Raw genomic sequence first — 20254 nt, 5'->3', positions numbered from 1 at the left:
TTTATTTAGATTTTTAGATTTTTTAGTTTTTTTATTAGTTTTTAGTTTTTTTTTCTTTTTAGTTTTTTTGTAGTTTTTACCTTCTTTTTAGTTTTGTTAATTTTTTTTTTTACTTGTGTCCTGGTCGTCATTTATACTCCCTGTGTCCCGGTGCTTTGTTGATTGCTAATCGAACATTCCTTTTGTCCTGGTCGTCATTTATATCCCCCTGTTTCCCCCGGTGTCCTCGTTGTAGTTGTGTCCCTGTGTCCCGGTCGTTATTTATATTCCCTGTGTCCCGGTCGTCATTTGTATCCCGGTGTACCGGTCTGTATATACATTCGTTTTTTAGTTTTGTTTTTCTCCTTTATTTTTTTCCTTTTTTTTTCTTTTTTAGTTTATTTAGATTTTTAGATTTTTTAGTTTTTTTATTAGTTTTTAGTTTTTTTTTCTTTTTAGTTTTTTTGTAGTTTTTACCTTCTTTTTAGTTTTGTTAATTTTTTTTTTTACTTGTGTCCTGGTCGTCATTTATACTCCCTGTGTCCCGGTGCTTTGTTGATTGCTAATCGAACATTCCTTTTGTCCTGGTCGCTTTCTCTTTGAGTGTCGTCATTTATTTTTTTCTTTTTTAGTTCTTTTAGTTTTTACCTTTTTTAGTTTTTTTTTAGTTTTTAGTTTTTTTAGTTTTTTACCTTTTTTTAGTTTTTTTAGTTTTTTAGCTTTTTTATTTTTTTTATTAGTTTTTAGTTTTTTTGTAGTTTTTGCCTTTTTTTTAGTTTTTTTTAGTTTTTTAGCTTTTTTATTAGTTTTTAGTTTTTTTTGTAGTTTTTGCCTTTTTTTAGTTTTTTCAGTTTTGACGTCACCTGATCCAGTTTTTTCAGGTGACGTCACCTGATCCACGATCCACAGATCCACTTAGTTTTTTTTTGTAGTTTTTGCCTTTTTTTAGTTTTTTCAGTTTTTTTTTTAGTTTTTTATTGGTTTGCAAGCCCCCCCGCGCGCGTAAGTCGTTACGCGCCATAATAGTTACGCGCCATTGTAGTTGTGTCCCTATGTCCCACCTGTGAATATAGATATATATATATATATATGGTTTTAACTACGTAAAACTTGCGAATATACAACATTCTTTGCTGTCCCATTGTCTTTGCATATAAATAGATTTTTTAGTTTTTTTGTCCCGGTCGTCATTTATATCCCCCTGTTTCCCCCGGTGTCCCCGTTGTAGTTGTGTCCCTGTGTCCCGGTCGTTATTTATATTCCCTGTGTCCCGGTCGTCATTTGTATCCCGGTGTACCGGTCTGTATATACATTCGTTTTTTAGTTTTGTTTTTCTCCTTTATTTTTTTCCTTTTTTTTTCTTTTTTAGTTTATTTAGATTTTTAGATTTTTTAGTTTTTTTATTAGTTTTTAGTTTTTTTTTCTTTTTAGTTTTTTTGTAGTTTTTACCTTCTTTTTAGTTTTGTTAATTTTTTTTTTTACTTGTGTCCTGGTCGTCATTTATACTCCCTGTGTCCCGGTGCTTTGTTGATTGCTAATCGAACATTCCTTTTGTCCTGGTCGCTTTCTCTTTGAGTGTCGTCATTTATTTTTTTCTTTTTTAGTTCTTTTAGTTTTTACCTTTTTTAGTTTTTTTTTAGTTTTTAGTTTTTTTAGTTTTTTACCTTTTTTTAGTTTTTTTAGTTTTTTTATTTTTTTTATTAGTTTTTAGTTTTTTTGTAGTTTTTGCCTTTTTTTTTAGTTTTTTGTCCTGGTCGCTTTCTCTTTGAGTGTCGTCATTTATTAGTTTTTTCCTTTTTTTTTTTAGTTTTTTATTGGTTTTTACCTTTATTTTAGCTTATTTTTCAGTTTTTTCCTTTTTTTTAGTTTTTTTTTATTTTTTATTTTTTTTAGTTTTTTACCTTTTTTTAGTTTTTTTAGTTTTTTTAGTTTTTTAGCTTTTTTACTTTTTTTATTAGTTTTTAGTTTTTTTTTTGTAGTTTTTGCCTTTTTTTAGTTTTTTCAGTTTTTTTTTTAGTTTTTTATTGGTTTTTACCTTTATAGTTTTTTTAGTTTTTTAGCTTTTTTATTTTTTTTATTAGTTTTTAGTTTTTTTTGTAGTTTTTGCCTTTTTTTAGTTTTTTCAGTTTTGACGTCACCTAATCCAGTTTTTTCAGGTGACGTCACCTGACACATCCATCCACACATCCATCCATCCATCCATCCACAGACAACTTATTTTTATATATATAGATATATATATATATATATATATATATATACACATATATATATATATATATATATATATATATATATATATATATATATATATATATATATATATATATATATACATATATATACATATATATACATATATATATATATATATATATGTATATATATATATATATATATATATATATATGTATATATATATCATGAAAAGAGAAATCACCAATGCAACAGCACAAACACAAAAAAAAAGAAAAGAGAGACAGAAGGAGAAAAGGAAGACTGTTTTCCTAAATTAGTGATTAATATAGACCAGCACTTGAATGAGGCCTCAACCCTACTCATCCATACAATCACATAGGTCAAACAGCATAGCCGCACACAATCAACCATAAAGAATAATCCATGGACAGGCAGTCATGTCGTCAATAAGTATAAGTCGTCATTTACCAAACAATAGAAAAAATAATATAGACAAATAATTCAGAGGCAACACCCAACATAAGGGCTCATCAGGAGAATACACTGGCCTATATAGGGTTTCGCCACTCTAAATTCTCTACCCAGCACAGTGTTGTGGCTACCACAGAATATCCATGGCATCCCCGCGTCAGGTATCACCCCCAAAATACATGCCTATGAAAGAAAAAAAAAAACAGCAAATGTAAAACAACCAAGTAAAACCAAAACAAGCTTATCCTGTTAATATATCCCTCCCTTTAGCAACAATAGGTAAACTAAATATTATAAATTTTACCAAATCACAAATATTAACACATTGCAAAAAACCTGAATGAACTAAACAATTATAGAATTCATCTTTACCATGTGGCTAATTTTTAAGAAAATCCGCTCAATTAGAAACTCAATTCAAAATAAATGGCGCTGCGACAACATTTCTCGAACCTCCGAAATTAGTTGAAAATTTCTTTAAGTATTTCTAGATAATTCTTTTGATATTTATTTAAAAGTTCGTTATAATGAAAACTAAATTTTTTAAATTGCCAAGTTAATTTATTTGCAGAAAAACCTCTTGATATCAATTTTTGGCTTAAGATTTTACATCTATTTTTAAAATCAATATAATTACTACAAATCCTTGCATAACGAAGTAACTGTGAGAAAAACGCTGAATATGTGATATTTGAGTGTATATTACTTTCAGGGAATGGGAAACTAATCACTTCAAAATCAAAATCATCCGTTTTATTATACATTTTAAAACTTAATTTATTATTATCACAAATATTAATATTTAAATCTAAGAAATGATCTTCATGACCAGCGCCATGACTAGGCTCAAGAATAAGCTCTGATGGATATATATTTTTAGAAATATCAATGAAATCCTTACAATTTAAGACCAAAATATCATCTAAATATCTTATTATTTGACAAAGCATGTTTTAAATTAATTGGATTATTCTTATCCATCATATATTTATATTCTAGTTGACTTAAAAACAAGACAGCTATAAATGGGCTGGCATTCCCCCCCCACGGGAATTCCCACAATTTGCTTGTACAAATCACCCCCAAATCTTATATAAGTATTTTAAGAACCTTTTACTAGATAAGAGGAAAGATTTCTTGATAACAGTTTTTAAATTATCAAACACTACATTAAGTGATAAATTAGTATACATTGTCGCAAAATCGAAAGACTCAATTCTTTTAGCTGAAACCATTGTTAAAGAATCTATCACCTGCAGTGAATTATTAACACTCCAATATGGATTAAAATTCGAAAATTTTTTAATACCAGAACAATAGGTTTAAAGTTTATTTACAATTTCCTTTAAAATTAAAGAGAGGTCAGTAGCAGCAATGCGGGTTGGACATTTAGCTGCTCCAGCAATAAACCGTGGTTTAGGGGGATTCTTATGAAATTTTACAGTCCAATATAGGAAAGGGAATTTTTTATCATTGTCATTTATTTTCATATTAAAATTTTTAAAAAGTATTTCTTCAGTCTTTTCAATTAAATTCTCATCCTCTATATTTACCTTTTCGTAAACATTAGTTGTGCATAAGTCCCTTTTTAAGATATCACAATACAGCTTCTGACAAATTATGGCAAAATTATTATTAGCTTTATCCACTGGCACAATTACAAATTCATTCTTTAGATTAGCAATTGCTTGTTTAATCTTCGCATTATAAAATAATGACTTAGTGTTACTATTTTTTAAGTTAGAATATATTTTATTTCTTATTCTACTAATGATTAAATTCTTCCAACTTTGAAAACTCTCTTTATTTTTATTCTCTTTCTTACACCACTTATCAATAAATAAATCAAAATCATTTTCCAAGCCATCAAGAACACTCGATGGTTTCAGATGATGAGAAAGACGGAAATTAGCCCCTTTATTCATTATAATTTGAAGATCATCTTGCTTTATTATTGACAAGTCCCCTGTTATAACATGTTTGTAAGTAGGATTTATAAATGGGCCAAGTTGCTTACAATTACAAACCGGTTTCCAATTTATATCACTATCTAGTCTTTTTAGTATTAAATTATAATTAAAAATAATTTATATATATATATATATATATATATATATATATATATATATATATATATATATATATATATATATATATATATATATATATATATCGAATATTCATTTTGATTTTATGTGTACTTTCCAACACTGTTCAAGAGACATATAGTTTTCAGTAAAGCGGTAATGACGCAGTAAGTTAATAGACTTTCACTTTGAGAGAAGGAGGCAAAACCCAGACTGATGTTTGTAGTGACTTTGTTCGTTTCAAACTTGATTTGCATATTCAATTTGAGTTTCACTCGTCTTAAGATTTATTTATTCCTTTATATTAGTACCTATAGTATGTTTGTTTGCTATAATTGTTTGTTAAATTTCTGTTGGTTTTGGGTTTCATTGATTCTTTAATAATAATTTCTTGTAATTTAGATATTTATATTAGTACTTATTGTACGTTTTTTTGCTATGATTGTTTATTTAATTTCTGTTGGTTTTGGGTTTGATGTATCCTTTAATAGTAATTTCTTGTCGTTCCTAGTTCGAATTTTACCAGGTATTTGTATCTGCTGATCTTAAGTTTAATATGGCCTTTACTTTTCTTTGAAAAACTGTTTTTTTTTCAGAGTCTTCTTAAATTAATTTTTGTTCGTTTTCGATTGCAAAAAGTTTTAAGTTTTGAGTAAATGCCTTATTTCAAAAATATTTTTTTTTCAAATTTTTTTTTCACATAATAATTGTATCAAAGTCATTATCAAAGTAAAGAAAGCATCCAAGTTAACAAGGTATACAGGTAAACAAAGTATCAAGGTAATAATAAGCAAGTTCCGTAGCTCAAAGCCATTTCCCCGGGGTGGGGGTCCAAACCCAGAAACATATTGATTTAGACTTTGAACTATTTTTGACAAAATGACTATCTAAAATTTTTGACCGGATACCCTTTGGGAAAGTGCTGCGTGGGCTAATTGCCCACGCGTATGACGTAAACTGAAAGACACTGTGTACCCCGGATATCAAAATGGCTTATCTTCGTTATCTCAGGTGTGGTTTGATGAATCGAGTTTGATTTTTGAATGGTGTTCGCGAGCCACATGGACGTCGAATTTTGACTTAGGAGCAGGATGCAGAGTAAATTAAAAGACACCATATATCGAAGTTATCAAAATGAAATATTTGTAAGATCTTGGAAACAGCTTGTACCGTCAGAGTAAAAAAAAAATTAATAGCGTAAATGGACTTTTCATTTGTGTTGTTGTACGCCTTTATATGGAAGCAAAAATTTCATATCTTTAAAATCAACCTCACCCTTAAAAGACGGAGTTTTAATTTTACGTTCAAATAAAGGTAATTTTCATAGTCACCATGATTTAGTACCATATTCTAGACGTCAACTTTGCTGATGTACGGCTTTCTATGGAAACGGGATCTTCACCTCCTCAAAATAAATCTCAACCTCAAAACCTAAGTTTTAATTTTACGTTCATATAAAGGTGATTTTCATAATCACCATGATTTAGTACCCTACAATGGCCGTCAATTTGGTTGATATTCCCCTTTCTACGGAAACATGAATTTCACCTCAAAATCAACCTCAACCTCAAAACCTAATTTTTAATTTTACGTTCAAATAAAGATGATTTTCATAATCACCGTGATATAGTACCCAATTCGAGTTATCAATTTTATTGTTGTACGCCTTTATATGGAAGCAAAAATTTCATATCTTTAAAATCAACCTCACCCTCAAAAGACGGAGTTTTAATTTTACGTTCAAATAAAGATGATTTTCATAGTCACCATGATTTAGTACCCTATTCTAGACGTCAACTTTGCTGATGTACGGCTTTCTATGGAAACGAGAACTTCACCTCCTCAAAATCAATCTCAACCTCAAAACCTAAGTTTTAATTTTACGTTCAAATAAAGGTGATTTTCATAATCACCATGATTTAGTACTCTATTCTAGACGTCAACTTTGCTGATGTACGGCTTTCTATGGAAACGAGAACTTCACCTCCTCAAAATCAACCTCAACCTCAAAACCTAAGTTTTAATTTTACGTTCAAATAAAGGTGATTTTCATAATCACCATGATTTACAACCCTATAATGGCCTTTAGTTTGGTTGATGCTCGCCTTTCTACGGAAACTTGAATTTCACCTCAAAATCAACCTCAACCTCAAAACCTAATTTTTAATTTTACTTTCAAATAAAGGTGATTTTCATAATTGCCGTGATATAGTACCCATTTCGAGTTATCAATTTTGTTGTTGTACGCCTTTATATGGAAGCAAAAATTTCATATCTTTAAAATCAACCTCAACCTCAAAAGACCGAGTTTTAATTTTACGTTCAAAAAAAATTAATTTTCATAATCAGCGTCATTATTACCCAATCCTAGCCATCAGTTTTGCTGTTGTACACCTTTATATAGAAATAAAACTTTACCTTCTCAAAATCAAACTAAACCTAAAAAAGATAGATTTGTGAAATAGCTAGATGAGCAAAAATTGCAAATTTGGAATGCCACATTTTTCTGAGCAGTTTTGCCAAAGAATCATTTCTTTTGCAATTAGTTCCGGGTCAAATCGTTCCTTTTCTGGACTATTTGTATATCCTACCGCTAACCCAACACTTAACACTTAACTCCTTCCTTAACACACCCCAATCAAAATAAAACACTAAATTCAATAATTTAATATCAATTTATTCTATCAACTATGTATCCTATTATATTAATCAGGCACGAGAGATCCCGAGAAGATCTGGTGGTCATAGAGTCATCTCCTACCCTTAAAAAAGGCAGAGGAATTTCCTACTGAATGAGTTCCTCCCAAGTTTCTAAGACCATTCTCCGAACAAACAAATACAGAAAAACTTTGTAAGCTGCTCTTTACTAACGAAACACTGGAAAGTTGCCTTCGGATAACGAAAGTCTGGTATCTGTTTGACTTCACAAATTAAAATTCATTCCCTGGTTTTTAAGCCTATTTATCATGCAAATTCAATTCTTCAATAACTGAAGAAACACGTAAAATTGATAACTCGAATTGGGTACTATATCACGGCAATTATGAAAATCACCTTTATTTGAACGTAAAATTAAAAATTAGGTTTTGAGGTTGAGGTTGATTTTGAGGTGAAATTCATGTTTCCGTAGAAAGGCGAACATCAACCAAATTGACGGCCATTGTAGGGTACTAAATCATGGTGATTATGAAAATCATCTTTATATGAACGTAAAATTAAAACTTAGGTTTTGAGGTTGAGATTGATTTTGAGGAGGTGAAGATCCCGTTTCCATAGAAAGCCGTACATCAGCAAAGTTGACGTCTAGAATATGGTACAAATCATGGTGACTATGAAAATCACCCGTATTTGAACGTAAAATTAAAACTCGGTCTTTTGAGGTTGAGGTTGATTTTAAAGACATGAAATTTTTGCTTCCATATAAAGGCATACAACAACAAAATCGATAACTAGAATTGGGTACTATATTACGGTGATTATGAAAATCACCTTTATTTGAACGTAAAATTAGAAATTGTGCTGTGAGGTTGAGGTTGATTTTGAGGTGAAATTCGTGTTTCCGTAGAAAGGCGAACATCAACCAAATTGACGGCCATTACAGGGTACTAAATCATGGTGATTATGAAAATCACTTTTATTTGAACGTAAAATTAAAACTTTGGTTTTGAGGTTGAGGTTGATTTTGAGGAGGTGAAGTTCTCGTTTTCATAGAAAGCCGCACATCAGCAAAGTTGACGTCTAGAATAGGATACTAAATCATGGTGAATATGAAATTCACCTTTACTTGAACGTAAAATTAAAACTTAGGTTTTGGTGTTCAGGTTCATTTTGATGAGGTGAAGTTCTTGTCTCCATAGAAAGGCGTACATCAACAAAATTGACGTCTAGACTTGGGTAATATATCACGCTGATTATTAAAATCACCTTTATTTGAATGTAAAATTAAAACTTAGGTTATGAGGTTGACGTTGATTTTGGGTAGGTGGAGTTTTTGTTTCCTTAGAAAGGCATACATCAACAAAATTGACGTCTAGAATAGGCCACTAAATCATGGTGATTATGAAAATCGCCTTTACTTAAACGTAAAATTAAAATTTAGGTTTTGAGGTTGTGGTTGATTTTGAGAAGGTGAAGTTCTTGTTTACATAGAAAGGTGTACACCAACAAAATTGACGTCTAGAATAGGGTGCTAATCTTCTTTACTTAAACGTAGAATTAAAACTTAGGTTTTGAGGTTGAGGTTGATTTTGAGTAGGTGAAATCGGTGTTTCCATAGAAAGGCGTAAATCAACAAAATTGACGTCTAGAATTGGGTTCTAAATCATGGTGATTATAAAAAAATCACTTTTACCTCAATGCAAAATTAAAATTTATTTTTGAGATTCAGGTTGATTTTGAGGAGGTGAAATTCGTGTTTCCATAGAAAGGCGTAAATCAACCAAGTTGATGACTAGAATTGGGTACTAAATCATAGGGATTATGAAAATCACCTTTATTTTAACCTAAAACTGAAACTTAGGTTTTTAGGCTGAGGTTGATTTTAAGGAGGTGAAATTCGTTTTTCCATGGAAATGCGTACATCAACAAAAATGACATCTGGAATAGGGTACAAATTTGAAACTCACCGTGTTTGAACGTAAAATTCAAACTTAGTTTTTGAGGTTGAGGTTGATTTTGAGGAGGTGAAATTCGTGTTTCCATTGAAAGGCGTACATCAGCAAAATTGACGTCTAGAATAGGTACTAAATCATGGTGATTATAAAAATCATGGTGATGAATAGTAGTTTGCTATATATTCATTGTCGAACCTAAAAAAAAGGAAAGTTTTAAATTTACATAGAAATAAAGGTGATTTTCATAATCACCTTGATTTAGTACCCCATTGTAGACATCAATTTTGTTGTTGCATGCCTTTATATGGAAACACGAATTTCACCTCCTCAAAATCAACCTCAACCCAAAAGAACTAAGCTTTAACTTGAATTTCAAATAATGGGATTTTCATAATCACGGTGGTCTATACCTCACCTTAGATATCAATTTTGTTGTTGTACGCCTCTGTATTGATTTTTTTCAAGGGGAAAGGTAGATTGATCAGGAAATGTGTTTGTGTTTTCAGTAAAAGGCAAGCTACGGTCTTATCTTGAAAATGATTTACAAGGGGGTGGGGGAAGAAAAAAAATCAGAAAAAGTGACATATTTTAGAAAATTGAATGTTTCCGTGTCCAAAATAAATGTAAAATTAAAATGTTCCATAAAATCGGTCTTTTAAAATAGTAAAGCCAAATGGTAAGTATTCTAAGAAATATTTTTCTCTTCACATATTCTTGGTGTTTGGTGTTTTCAGCTAAGTAGAAACAACATTTGAGGGTTTTAGTGGGTTTGAGTTAGTGTTTTCCTGGGTTTGCTGCTCATGTTATGACAAATAAAAACATCTTGCTCGAAATACAAATAATTTTCTGTTGAATAGAAATAATGCTATAGCATTTAAATGATATAAGAGAGAAATAGTCCCGCTTTTATTTAATGGTAATACTATTTTATATAGTGGTAATGTGTAATTTCATAGAACATTTTATGTAATGGTATTATTTTATATAACGTTAATTTATTCTATGGTAATTTCTGCTCACTGGAAGTTTCACTTGATTATTCTTTCGGTCCATGTGCTAGATTCCGGCTGCGTCAAGCAGAGCTGGAATCACGTTGCTATTAAAGAGTCACAAGTTCAGCCGTAGAGAGAATCTTCAGGATCTGGCTTTTGTGCCATATCCTGCATCTCCAATTTTTGTTCCTAGGTATTTAAAATCGACAGTTTGTTCTAACTGTTCTTCTCTGTAAGCGATGCTCAGAGGTGAGTATTGTGGCCATGCATTTTGTTTTTTATTTTATTTTTAGGATGATCTGAAACCTAAAACAGACCTTGAAATTTGAAGCCAATAAATTTCTATAATAGTTCAAACTCAAAAGGACCAGAAAATACTACTAAGAATAAAAGAAACCCAAAACAATCCAAAATTAAATAAACAATCGTAGAAAATATACATATAACAGGTAGTAATCCAAATGAACAAATAAATCTTAGAACGAATGAAAATTAAATTGAACATTCAAGTCAAACTTAAACCGAAGAAAAGTCACTATAAACAGGAGAACATAACAATATTAATTGCAGAAAATTCAACAATTTAAATTCTGTTTCACTGTAATTTTCATTGCAGTTTTTCAATGTTTTAATTACGAAAGAAATTTTTTTATATACTTGGTTTTCAGTGGTTCTATATTACTAATATTCAGACGGCTTTTTTTTTAGTATAACTCTGATTTTTTTTCTTCTATTTAAATCGTCAATTTTCTTACAACTGGGAAATAGTGATAAAATAAGAATTATTAGAGCCCTTCATCTTTCAGTTCCAGACACACAGAAGAAATTTTAATGCTGAAGGAAAGATATCGTGACTTACAAGAAGTTTTAGATCACAAAGAAACGACTTTAATGGGGTCTTCTCCTCAAAGTACTCTGCTGAAAAATGAGGGTGCTTCGGATCAAGCGGTGGAGGTTGAGAATTCTTTTAGAGAAGACTTTCAAAAAGTTCAGGGCCAACTATCTACAACGGTTAAAGGCAAAGATTCTATTCTATCAAGTAAGTAGGTTTGTCTCCTTATCCACTTGAAAAATTTGAGTGGAATGCGTTATCAATGAATGAATGAATGAAACTTATTAACCCAATAAAAAAAAGGTAAAGGATACGGCATTAGACTTTACAGTCCGTACCGGCGGTGCTGATCTCCGTTTCTTGGCCCTTCAGCCAGGAAGTGCAATGGGGGGTTGGGGGCCAGCCATCCTGTGCTTTCGCACACCTTTCCTGTTTACCTTCCCCAGATTTCTCCAGGTACCCATTTAGAGCTGGGTCGACTCTGGCTAAGCGACTGAGCGAGTCACGCCACTGACTAAGCGAGTCACGCCACTGACCCCCGTCCCAAACTGAAGAATTGGGTACACCGGGATTCGAACCCGCGTCCTCTCAGACAAGAGATCCCGAATCCAGCGCACCAACCCACTCGGCCAGGACGGCTTTATTAACCCAATAAACACACAATGGTATCAAAATGGAGCATACAAGGGAAAAAATAAGGAAACAAAAGGCAAAGACAATAGGAAAAACATTTATAAAAAGGCACTAAATAAACTTTTTGAAGTATCCAAAATCTGCTTAAAGCGTAACCTACACTCCGCGAAAACAGCAAACGGATCGACAGCTCCATATACAGAAACCATAAGCCCGTTTTTGGCTCACATAGGTACACCCAGTAGGAACTTAGCGTAACGAAAAAAAAAATAAAAATGACCGACAAGCTCCTTTATCTGAAGAACTAAAAACGTTTCAAAAAGGTGACAAAGCTAACAAATGGGGCACAGAAAACGCGTTATAAATAAAAAAAACGATGTCTGAGCTTTCTTCTGAGTCTCTAGCACACTGTTATTATAAAATGGAGGCGATGATTCCCCGCCTTGCCTAATACTTTTCCAAGCGCGAATTATAACTATTGAAACAACAAAATATTTTTGAGTAGACACTTTGACAAAAACTTAAAGTTTTCTATACATATGTCTGTAGACACGTAGAATTGACCTATCAAGCCCTAAACAGGATGACCTATCAAGCCCTCAACCAGACTAAACAGTCTGGCACTAAACAGTAACTGAGGATGTATCTCCGAATCGAATGCCCGTGATACATCGTGACCAGCCATAAAAACAGTATCCTTATTTTCATCCACGTCTAACAGAATATTTGCAATAACTTGGTGGATATGTTCACGGCTGTGGCTTTATTTAAAGCCAAACTGATTAGCATAAAACAAACTCGGGTAATCTCATCAATAGCGAAGAACTTTAATAATTTACATAATACTGGTGAAATAATTATAGGTCGGCACGAACTACACTTATTTTTATCTTTTCCTTTCTTAAACACAGAGGTCACAACACCAACACAAAAGAAAATGAGGAACTAACCCACTATTAAATATTATCTGGAAAAGTATTCCCAGATTGTGTAAGAGATTTAAATGTCTCTGTACTAAATGCATGCCACACAACTGGGTCAATTCCACGTTAATATTTCTTTTTAAGTTTCACAATATATTGACTAATATTTCTTAGGTTTATCAAGAACCCTGGACCTGATTCATAATCACCCAGGGCCATGTCCAGCGCTGAGGAAAATTTATCTTGTAAAGTAGTATCAGGGGGTGAGAACTCACTTGTGTAATGTTTGACCCATTCATGTTCAGAGGGTGAGGTATAGTTATTTGACTCACATTCGTTATTCATTTTGCGAATGAATCGCCATATCTCATTAGGGTTTTTTAACAGCCTATCAATATATTTATCTATAACATCTGCCTTATGTTTGCTAAGGATCTTAGAAAAATTACGCTTAGTATAAAGTCTAACGTATACTAAAATTTGTCAATCACCTGACAATATGTTGACTAGAGTTGATGACAAGGGACTATTATAAAAAAATACCTTAAAAGTAAAAAAGAAGATATTGCAGAAAATAGAAGAATAAGAAAACGTTGCAAACAAAAAATGGTGCAGATAAAGTTAATCTTCTAACGTTATTGTTATGTTCGATGGGTTTTGTGCAGCTATCTGATCGTTTAGACAATTTCGAAAATCTTATAATTAATATACTTGAAAAAGATCCCGATGAAATATTTCAAAAATGATGAAAGGAAGGTTGAAGTAAACTAAATAATATTAGATTATTATTAATGAAAATAATTCTCTAATAAATAGAAGAGTATACTATATATTTATCAGAATCTCAAAAACAAAAGATTAAAAACGTGTTTCAATGTAGAGCAAAAATGTAATTACGAGTCACGCATACAAAAGTGAAAGAACGAGAACGTGTTGAACTTTTACTTCATAAAAGACAGGTGACTTAGATTCAAAAATGTAAAAATGAAAATAATGGATGTGATATTGAATTATTCTACAAATATCTACTTCGAAATCATCCAAGATTACCGTTCTTATCTCTTTTCGATAAATTTGAAATCTATAAAAAGCTGTCTTTTTTGAATACACAATTCATTTATTTGTTCTTCAGAAAGTAAAAATAAACAGATGTTATAAGAAAAAAGAAAATTACCGAATTCGAATAGAAATATTATTGTTGGTAAAGAACTTGTTAAACTAATGCTTGAAACAAAACAAATTGAGCAAGGGAAAATTAGAAAATATATGTCTGTATAATAATATCATGTTATCAACTAATATAAGAAAATACAAGTAGAAATGGTTAAATTGCCTAAACAGCGTTGAAGACTCAGAAAAGTTGTTGAAGCTGAGATTTCACAATTCATAGAATGCTCTCTTCCAAAAAACGGGGAAAGTCAAGAAGAATAAATAAAAGTCACATGCTACCGCCGATAAATGTTGATATATTGAATTAATTATGTCATATTCCTTATTTTTGAGGTTTTTTTCTCGAGATAACTTACTAAGTAAAATAAAGAAAAAAGAATGCGGTACAACAAATTGTAACTGCATGGTATTGCCTGGGACGCATTGGACTTGTTATTACAATGATCCCAAGTACTCATTTATAGAATTTTATGATTATTTTGGAATCCATCCTGGAAATGAAATTGTCAACTATTTACAGACCTCAAATAAAAAAAAATTGCCTATCATTTTCCTCAAGTCCAAAGTTTTAACGCATGTGAATTGTGGTCATTTGTGTGTTTAGTGTATAAAAAGAAGCTTTAAGGGTATGGATCAACATAATTTTATTTAAAATTTATTTTCAAACGCTAATGGAAGAAGAATTGTAAAATAGATTTTTTTTGTGTATCGTAGAAGTTTCAAATATTACGGATTTGTTAGTAATGGGTTCTTAATATCCAAATGTGTATTTAGTGCTTCAGACTTATCTCTTATCACTATCTTACCGCTTGTTTCTTTAAGTCTTGAAACAGTTCTGATTGAAATACTTTAAAAATATCTAAGAATAGCAGAACTGCTTATATAGAGTATAAAACTGCTTATTCATTCTATTTAGAATTGCTTGCTGAGTGCAAATAAGGTGAAGTGACCAATGAAAAAATAATTAAACGAGAAAATGAACGACGCAAAACATTACAGTTTTTCCTCATGAAAAAAATGAGATAAGTGAAACTAAATGTTTATAAATATTGCATAAAGTCTGTAAAGTTTAACACGTAAATAAAACCATTCTTACTTTCCGCACTATATTCTCCAAAAGTTTAAAAATTCAAACCATCGTTTCCTAGCATGCTAAGGCTATGTACACCATCTAACCAAATAACGCGTCATTACTCAAATTGTTTCTGACACATGTTTGGATTTCTTCCCAGAAATCTCTCACCGGTGAAAGATATGTGGGAAGAAAGCCAAAGGTTATTGAAGAAAAAATGGAGAAACTTTTAAGCGAAATGAAAATGGGGAATAAATATAATCGAACTATTAGGAAAGAAGATTTAGACATTGGAATGGAATACAGGATTAAAGCAATGATATGTGTTACAACTAAATATGGAAAGAAAATCGTTATCATTATTGGTTTGAAAGCTGAAATGGTTGATCTATTTGAACCTAATTATTTTGATTCTAAAGTAGCTGATCTTGACAAGAAATTAAAAAAAATAGTTAAAGGTATGATTTTAAAGGCTTTTGAAAGAAAAGGTAAAGATAGTAATAATAATTTGGATACTGATACCGAACTATCCACTAAATATTAAATCATATTCAATTATTATATTTTATCAGTAGTATAGCAAAAATTGAATATAATTAAATACCCTTCTAGGGTTTGAGTGTTTGACCGGCTTTTCATTTTTTGTTAGTATTACACATTTTTTTTCAAAATAATATTTTTTGGGGGTTGGTCAAACTCAAATATTTGAAGCTTTCTCTTAGAAAACTAACCCTTCTACATTTGAATGTTTAACCGTCTTTTCATTTTTATATATTATAACACTTTCCGATATTAATATTTTTTGGATTGACCAAACTCAGGTTTTTGGAGTTTTTCTGAGAGTACTAACTCTTGCAGTGCTTGAGTGTTTGAGTGTTTTGCCTTTTTTCATTTTTCTTTAATATAACTTTTTTTCTAAATAAATATTTTTGGAGGTGATCGAACTCAGATTTTTGTTGTTTGTTCGTAGGACACTAACCCTTCTATGAAGATGAGAGTTGAACTTGACCCTTAAAATCTTCCCCCTCACTTTTGCTTGCTAATCAGTGGTTTTGGTTTTTTTTTACGAAAGATCCTCATTCTAGATACGCGAATATACCTAACTGCTAGTTTTACTATGTTTTTATTGCTTCTAAATGGCATATATTGTTGATTGAAATAAAGTCATTGTAAGTAAATTGTAATTGCTTGCAAGAAATTATGGTAACCAATAATTTACATATTTTTTGTTTCATCTGAAAAAGAAGATGAAAAGAATGACATAATTGAAACAAATACAGAGAAGAGACTCTAAACGTTTCCCCCTTCACCTTTCCTTATGAATCAATGGGTTTTGGACGGAAACTCGTCATTCTAGATACTAGGGTATATTTTATGGCCAGTTTTACTATGTTTGACCGCTTTTAAATGAAAAATATTGTTGGTATGTATTAATAAAGCAATTGTAAGCAAATTACAATTACTTGAAAGAAATTAAGCTCAACAATAATTTACAAACTTTTTTGTTTCGTCTGAAAAAAAAGAAAAAAGGCTGACATAATTATAGCAAGTACAGACAAGGGACACTCAACATGGCTCCCCTCACTGTTGCTTGCTAATCAATGGGTTTTTGACAAAAGCTCTTGATTCGTGAATATGTTTAATGGCTAGTTTTACGGTGGTTTTACCGCTTTAAATGAAATATACTATTGAAATAAATAAATCCATTTTAGTAAATTGTAATAGCTTGAAAGAAATTACGGTAACCGATAATTTACATGTTTTTGGTATCATCTGAAAGAAGTGAAAAGGCTGACATAATTGTAGGAAATACAGGCAAGAGACCCCCGACATCTCCCTTCGCCTTTGCTTGCTATTTAATGGGTTTTTGACGAAAGCTCCTCATTCTACAAGTGCTACTGTATTTTATGGCTAGTGTTACTGTATTTCTACCGCTTTTATGTTATATGTATTGTTGATTGAAATAATGTCATTGTAAGCAAATTGCAATAACTTGAAATAAATTACGGTAACCAAAAATTTATATATTTTTTGTCTGATCTATAACAAAAAGAGAAATAGGCTGCCATAATGATAGTAAGTACAGATATAGGATCATCAAAATATCTCCCCTGTGTTTTTCACTAAATCAACTTTGATTTGATAAAACTTTGCTCGTTAATCGTTTTTGAGGAAAGCTCCATATAACAAATATTCTTCGCCTCATGTTTACCCATGTTCAAATGTTCTAAATCGGCTATATTAGATTCTTAAGAATTAGTGAAATCATGATAATAGGATTCTGCAGTTGATACAATTTTAGTAAAAAGATATTTTCTATTTAAATATTTACATAAGATCTTCACGTCAAATGTAACCTGATATCGAAACATTTTTTGGCTAAAGGTACTGGAAAACTAACTGTCGTGATATACTTAGGTCGATTGGTTGTCTTTAATTCCCCCTCAATTCACATATTTCATTTTGAGAACCATCGTTGGACATTGGTCGAAATCTGTGTACACATATATATATATGTATTAAATTATTCTAAATATATTCATATGAGAAATAAATATTACTCACTTAAGTTGTCAGAATATGAATCGGATGCATCTGGGGAAGGTTAATATTTCTCTTAGTCTTGTAAATATTATCGTGTTGATCAATTCTTTTTTTTTCAAAAATGATATTTTCAGGAAATATCTCTTCACAAAGGAGAAATGTGGAATCCAAAACTCAAATACCTGGAACTGATAAAAAAAACAGAAGTATCATAACGAAAATAATAGGCGACTCTACAAAATCGTGCGGTTTTTTAGGAGGGCGGGAGGAGCTTATGGTTTTCTTGTTTTTATGGCGCTTGGTATTAACCAAGTGACATATAGCAATCGCAAATTCTGTCGGTCTGTCGGTCCCGGTTTTGCTACTTTAGGCACTTCCAGGTAAGCTAGGACGATGAAATTTGGCAAGCGTATCAGGGACCGAACCAGATTAAATTAGAAATATCGTTTTCCCGATTTGACCATCTGGGGGGGGGGGGTGGGGGCCGATTAATTAGGAAAAAATAGAAAAAATTAAGTATTTTCAACTTATAAGCGGGTGATGATATCTTAATGAAATTTCATGTTTGGAATGATATTGTGTCTTAGAGCTCTTATTTTAAATCCCGACCGGATCTGATGACATTGGGGCGAGTTGGAGGGGGGAAACCTAAAATCTTGGAAAACACTTAGAGTGGAGGAATCGGGATGAAACTTGATGGGAAAAATAAGCACATGTCCCAGATACATGATTGACATAATCGGAATGGATCCGCTCTCTTTGGGGTAGTTGGGGGGGGGGGGTAATTCTGAAAAATTAGAAAAAATGAGGTATTTTTAACTTACGAACGGGTGATCGGATCTCAACGAAATTTGATATTTAGAAGGATATCTTGTCTTAGAGCTCTTATTTTAAATCCCGACCGGATCTGGTGACATTGGGGGGATTTGGGAGGGGGAAACCTAAAACTTGGAAAACACTTAGAGTGGAGGGATCGGGATGAAACTTGGTGGGAAAAATAAACACAAGTCCTAGATACATGATTGACATAAACGGAACGGATCCGCTCTCTTTGGGGTAGTTGGGGGGGGGGTTATTTCTGAAAAATTAGAAAAAATGAGGTATTTTTAACTTACGAACGGGTGATCGGATCTCAATGAAATTTGATATTTAGAAGGGTATCGTGTCTCAGAGCTCTTATTTTAAATCCCGACTGGATCTGGTGACATTGGGGGGGGGGAGTTGGGAGGGGGAAACCTAAAACTTGGAAAACACTTAGAGGGGAGGGATCGGAATGAAACTTGGTGGGAAAAATAAGCACAAGTCCTAGATACATGATTGATATAACCGGAACGGATCCGCTCTCTTTGGGGTAGTTGGGGGAGGGGTTAATTCTGAAAAATTAGAAAAAATGAGGTATTTTTAACTTACGAACGGGTGATCGGATCTCAATGAAATTTGATATTTAGAAGGATATCGTGTCTCAAAGCTCTTATTTTAAATCCTGACCGGATCTGGTGACATTGGGGGAAGTTTGGGGTGGGGGAATCTAAAATCATGGAAAACGCTTAGATTGGAGGGATCGGGATGAAATATGATGGGAAAAATAAGCAGATGTCTTACGTGATTTACATAATTGGAACGGATCCGCTCTATTGGGGGGGGGGGGGGTATTTCTGAAAAATAAGAAAAAATTACGTATTTTTAACTTACGAAGGAGTGATCGGATCTTCATGAAACTTCATATTTAGAAGGACCTCGTAACTCAGATCTCTAATTTTAAATCTCACCCGGATCAAGCGTAATTGGGGGGGGGGGGGTAGTTGGGGGGACCGGAAATCTTAGAAAATACTTAAAGTGGTGAGATCAGGATGAAACTGGATGGGAAGAATAAAAACCTGTCTAAGATACGTGACTGACATAACCGGACCGGATCTGCTCTCTTTGGTGGAATTGGGGGGGGGGGGGTAATTTTGAAAATTGAGGTATTTGTAACCTATGAAAGGGTGTCCAGATCTTAATGAAATTTGATATTTAGAAGGATCTTGTGCTTTAAAGTTCTAATTTTAAATTCTGACCAGATCCTGTGACATTGGGGGGAGTTAGAGGGGAAACCGGAATTCTTGGAAAACATGAAAATTGGGGTATTTTTATCTTACGAATAGATGGTCGGATCTTAATGAAATTTGATTTTTAGAAGGAATTCATGTCTCAGAGCTCTTATTTCAAATCCCGACCAGATCTTTTGACATTGGGAGGAGTTGGAGGGGGAAATCTTGGAAAAAACACTTGGAGTGGTGGAATCGGGATGAAGCTTGGTGGAAAGAATAAGCAAATGTCCTTGATATTTGATTGAAGTAACCGTACCGGATTCGCTCTCTTTGGGAGAGTTGGGGGGAGGGGTTCAGTGATTTGGCGAGTGTGTTGCTTATGGACGTGCTAGGACGATGAAAATTGGTAGGCGTGTCAGGGAGCTGCACAAGTTGACTTGATAAAATCGTTTTCCCAGATTCGACCATCTGGGGGGCTAAAGGGAGAGGAAAAATTAGGTATTTATAACTTACGAGTGGGTGATCGGATCTTAATGAATTTTGATATTTAGAAGGACATCGTGACTCAGAGCTCTTATTTTAAATCCTGACCGGCATTAAGCCTCCTTTTTAAATCAATCTATTGATTCATAAAATTTTGTTAGAGCTCATACCATATGATCTCTTGGCTCTTCTCGCCTCGTCACAAGTGCCATATGAGCTCTTAGCT

At 32.3% G+C, this 20254-nt stretch overlaps 1 protein-coding gene across 1 annotated transcript in view; it reads left to right on the top strand.

Moving 5' to 3' along the window:
• The window catches only part of LOC136029535 (uncharacterized), a 327964-nt gene that overhangs the window by 28522 nt on the left and 279188 nt on the right, over positions 1–20254 (top strand). Inside the window, exon 5 of the mRNA XM_065708005.1 lies at positions 11148–11359. Coding sequence (XP_065564077.1) covers positions 11148–11359 — 212 coding nt within the window. The remainder of the gene's footprint in view (positions 1–11147; positions 11360–20254) is intronic.

This window comes from Artemia franciscana, chromosome 7 (assembly GCF_032884065.1).
Source record: "Artemia franciscana chromosome 7, ASM3288406v1, whole genome shotgun sequence".
NCBI classification, from domain to species: domain Eukaryota; kingdom Metazoa; phylum Arthropoda; class Branchiopoda; order Anostraca; family Artemiidae; genus Artemia; species Artemia franciscana.
The sequence above is the reverse complement of the archived record's forward strand: the minus strand, read 5'-3'. Positions and strand labels throughout refer to the sequence as shown.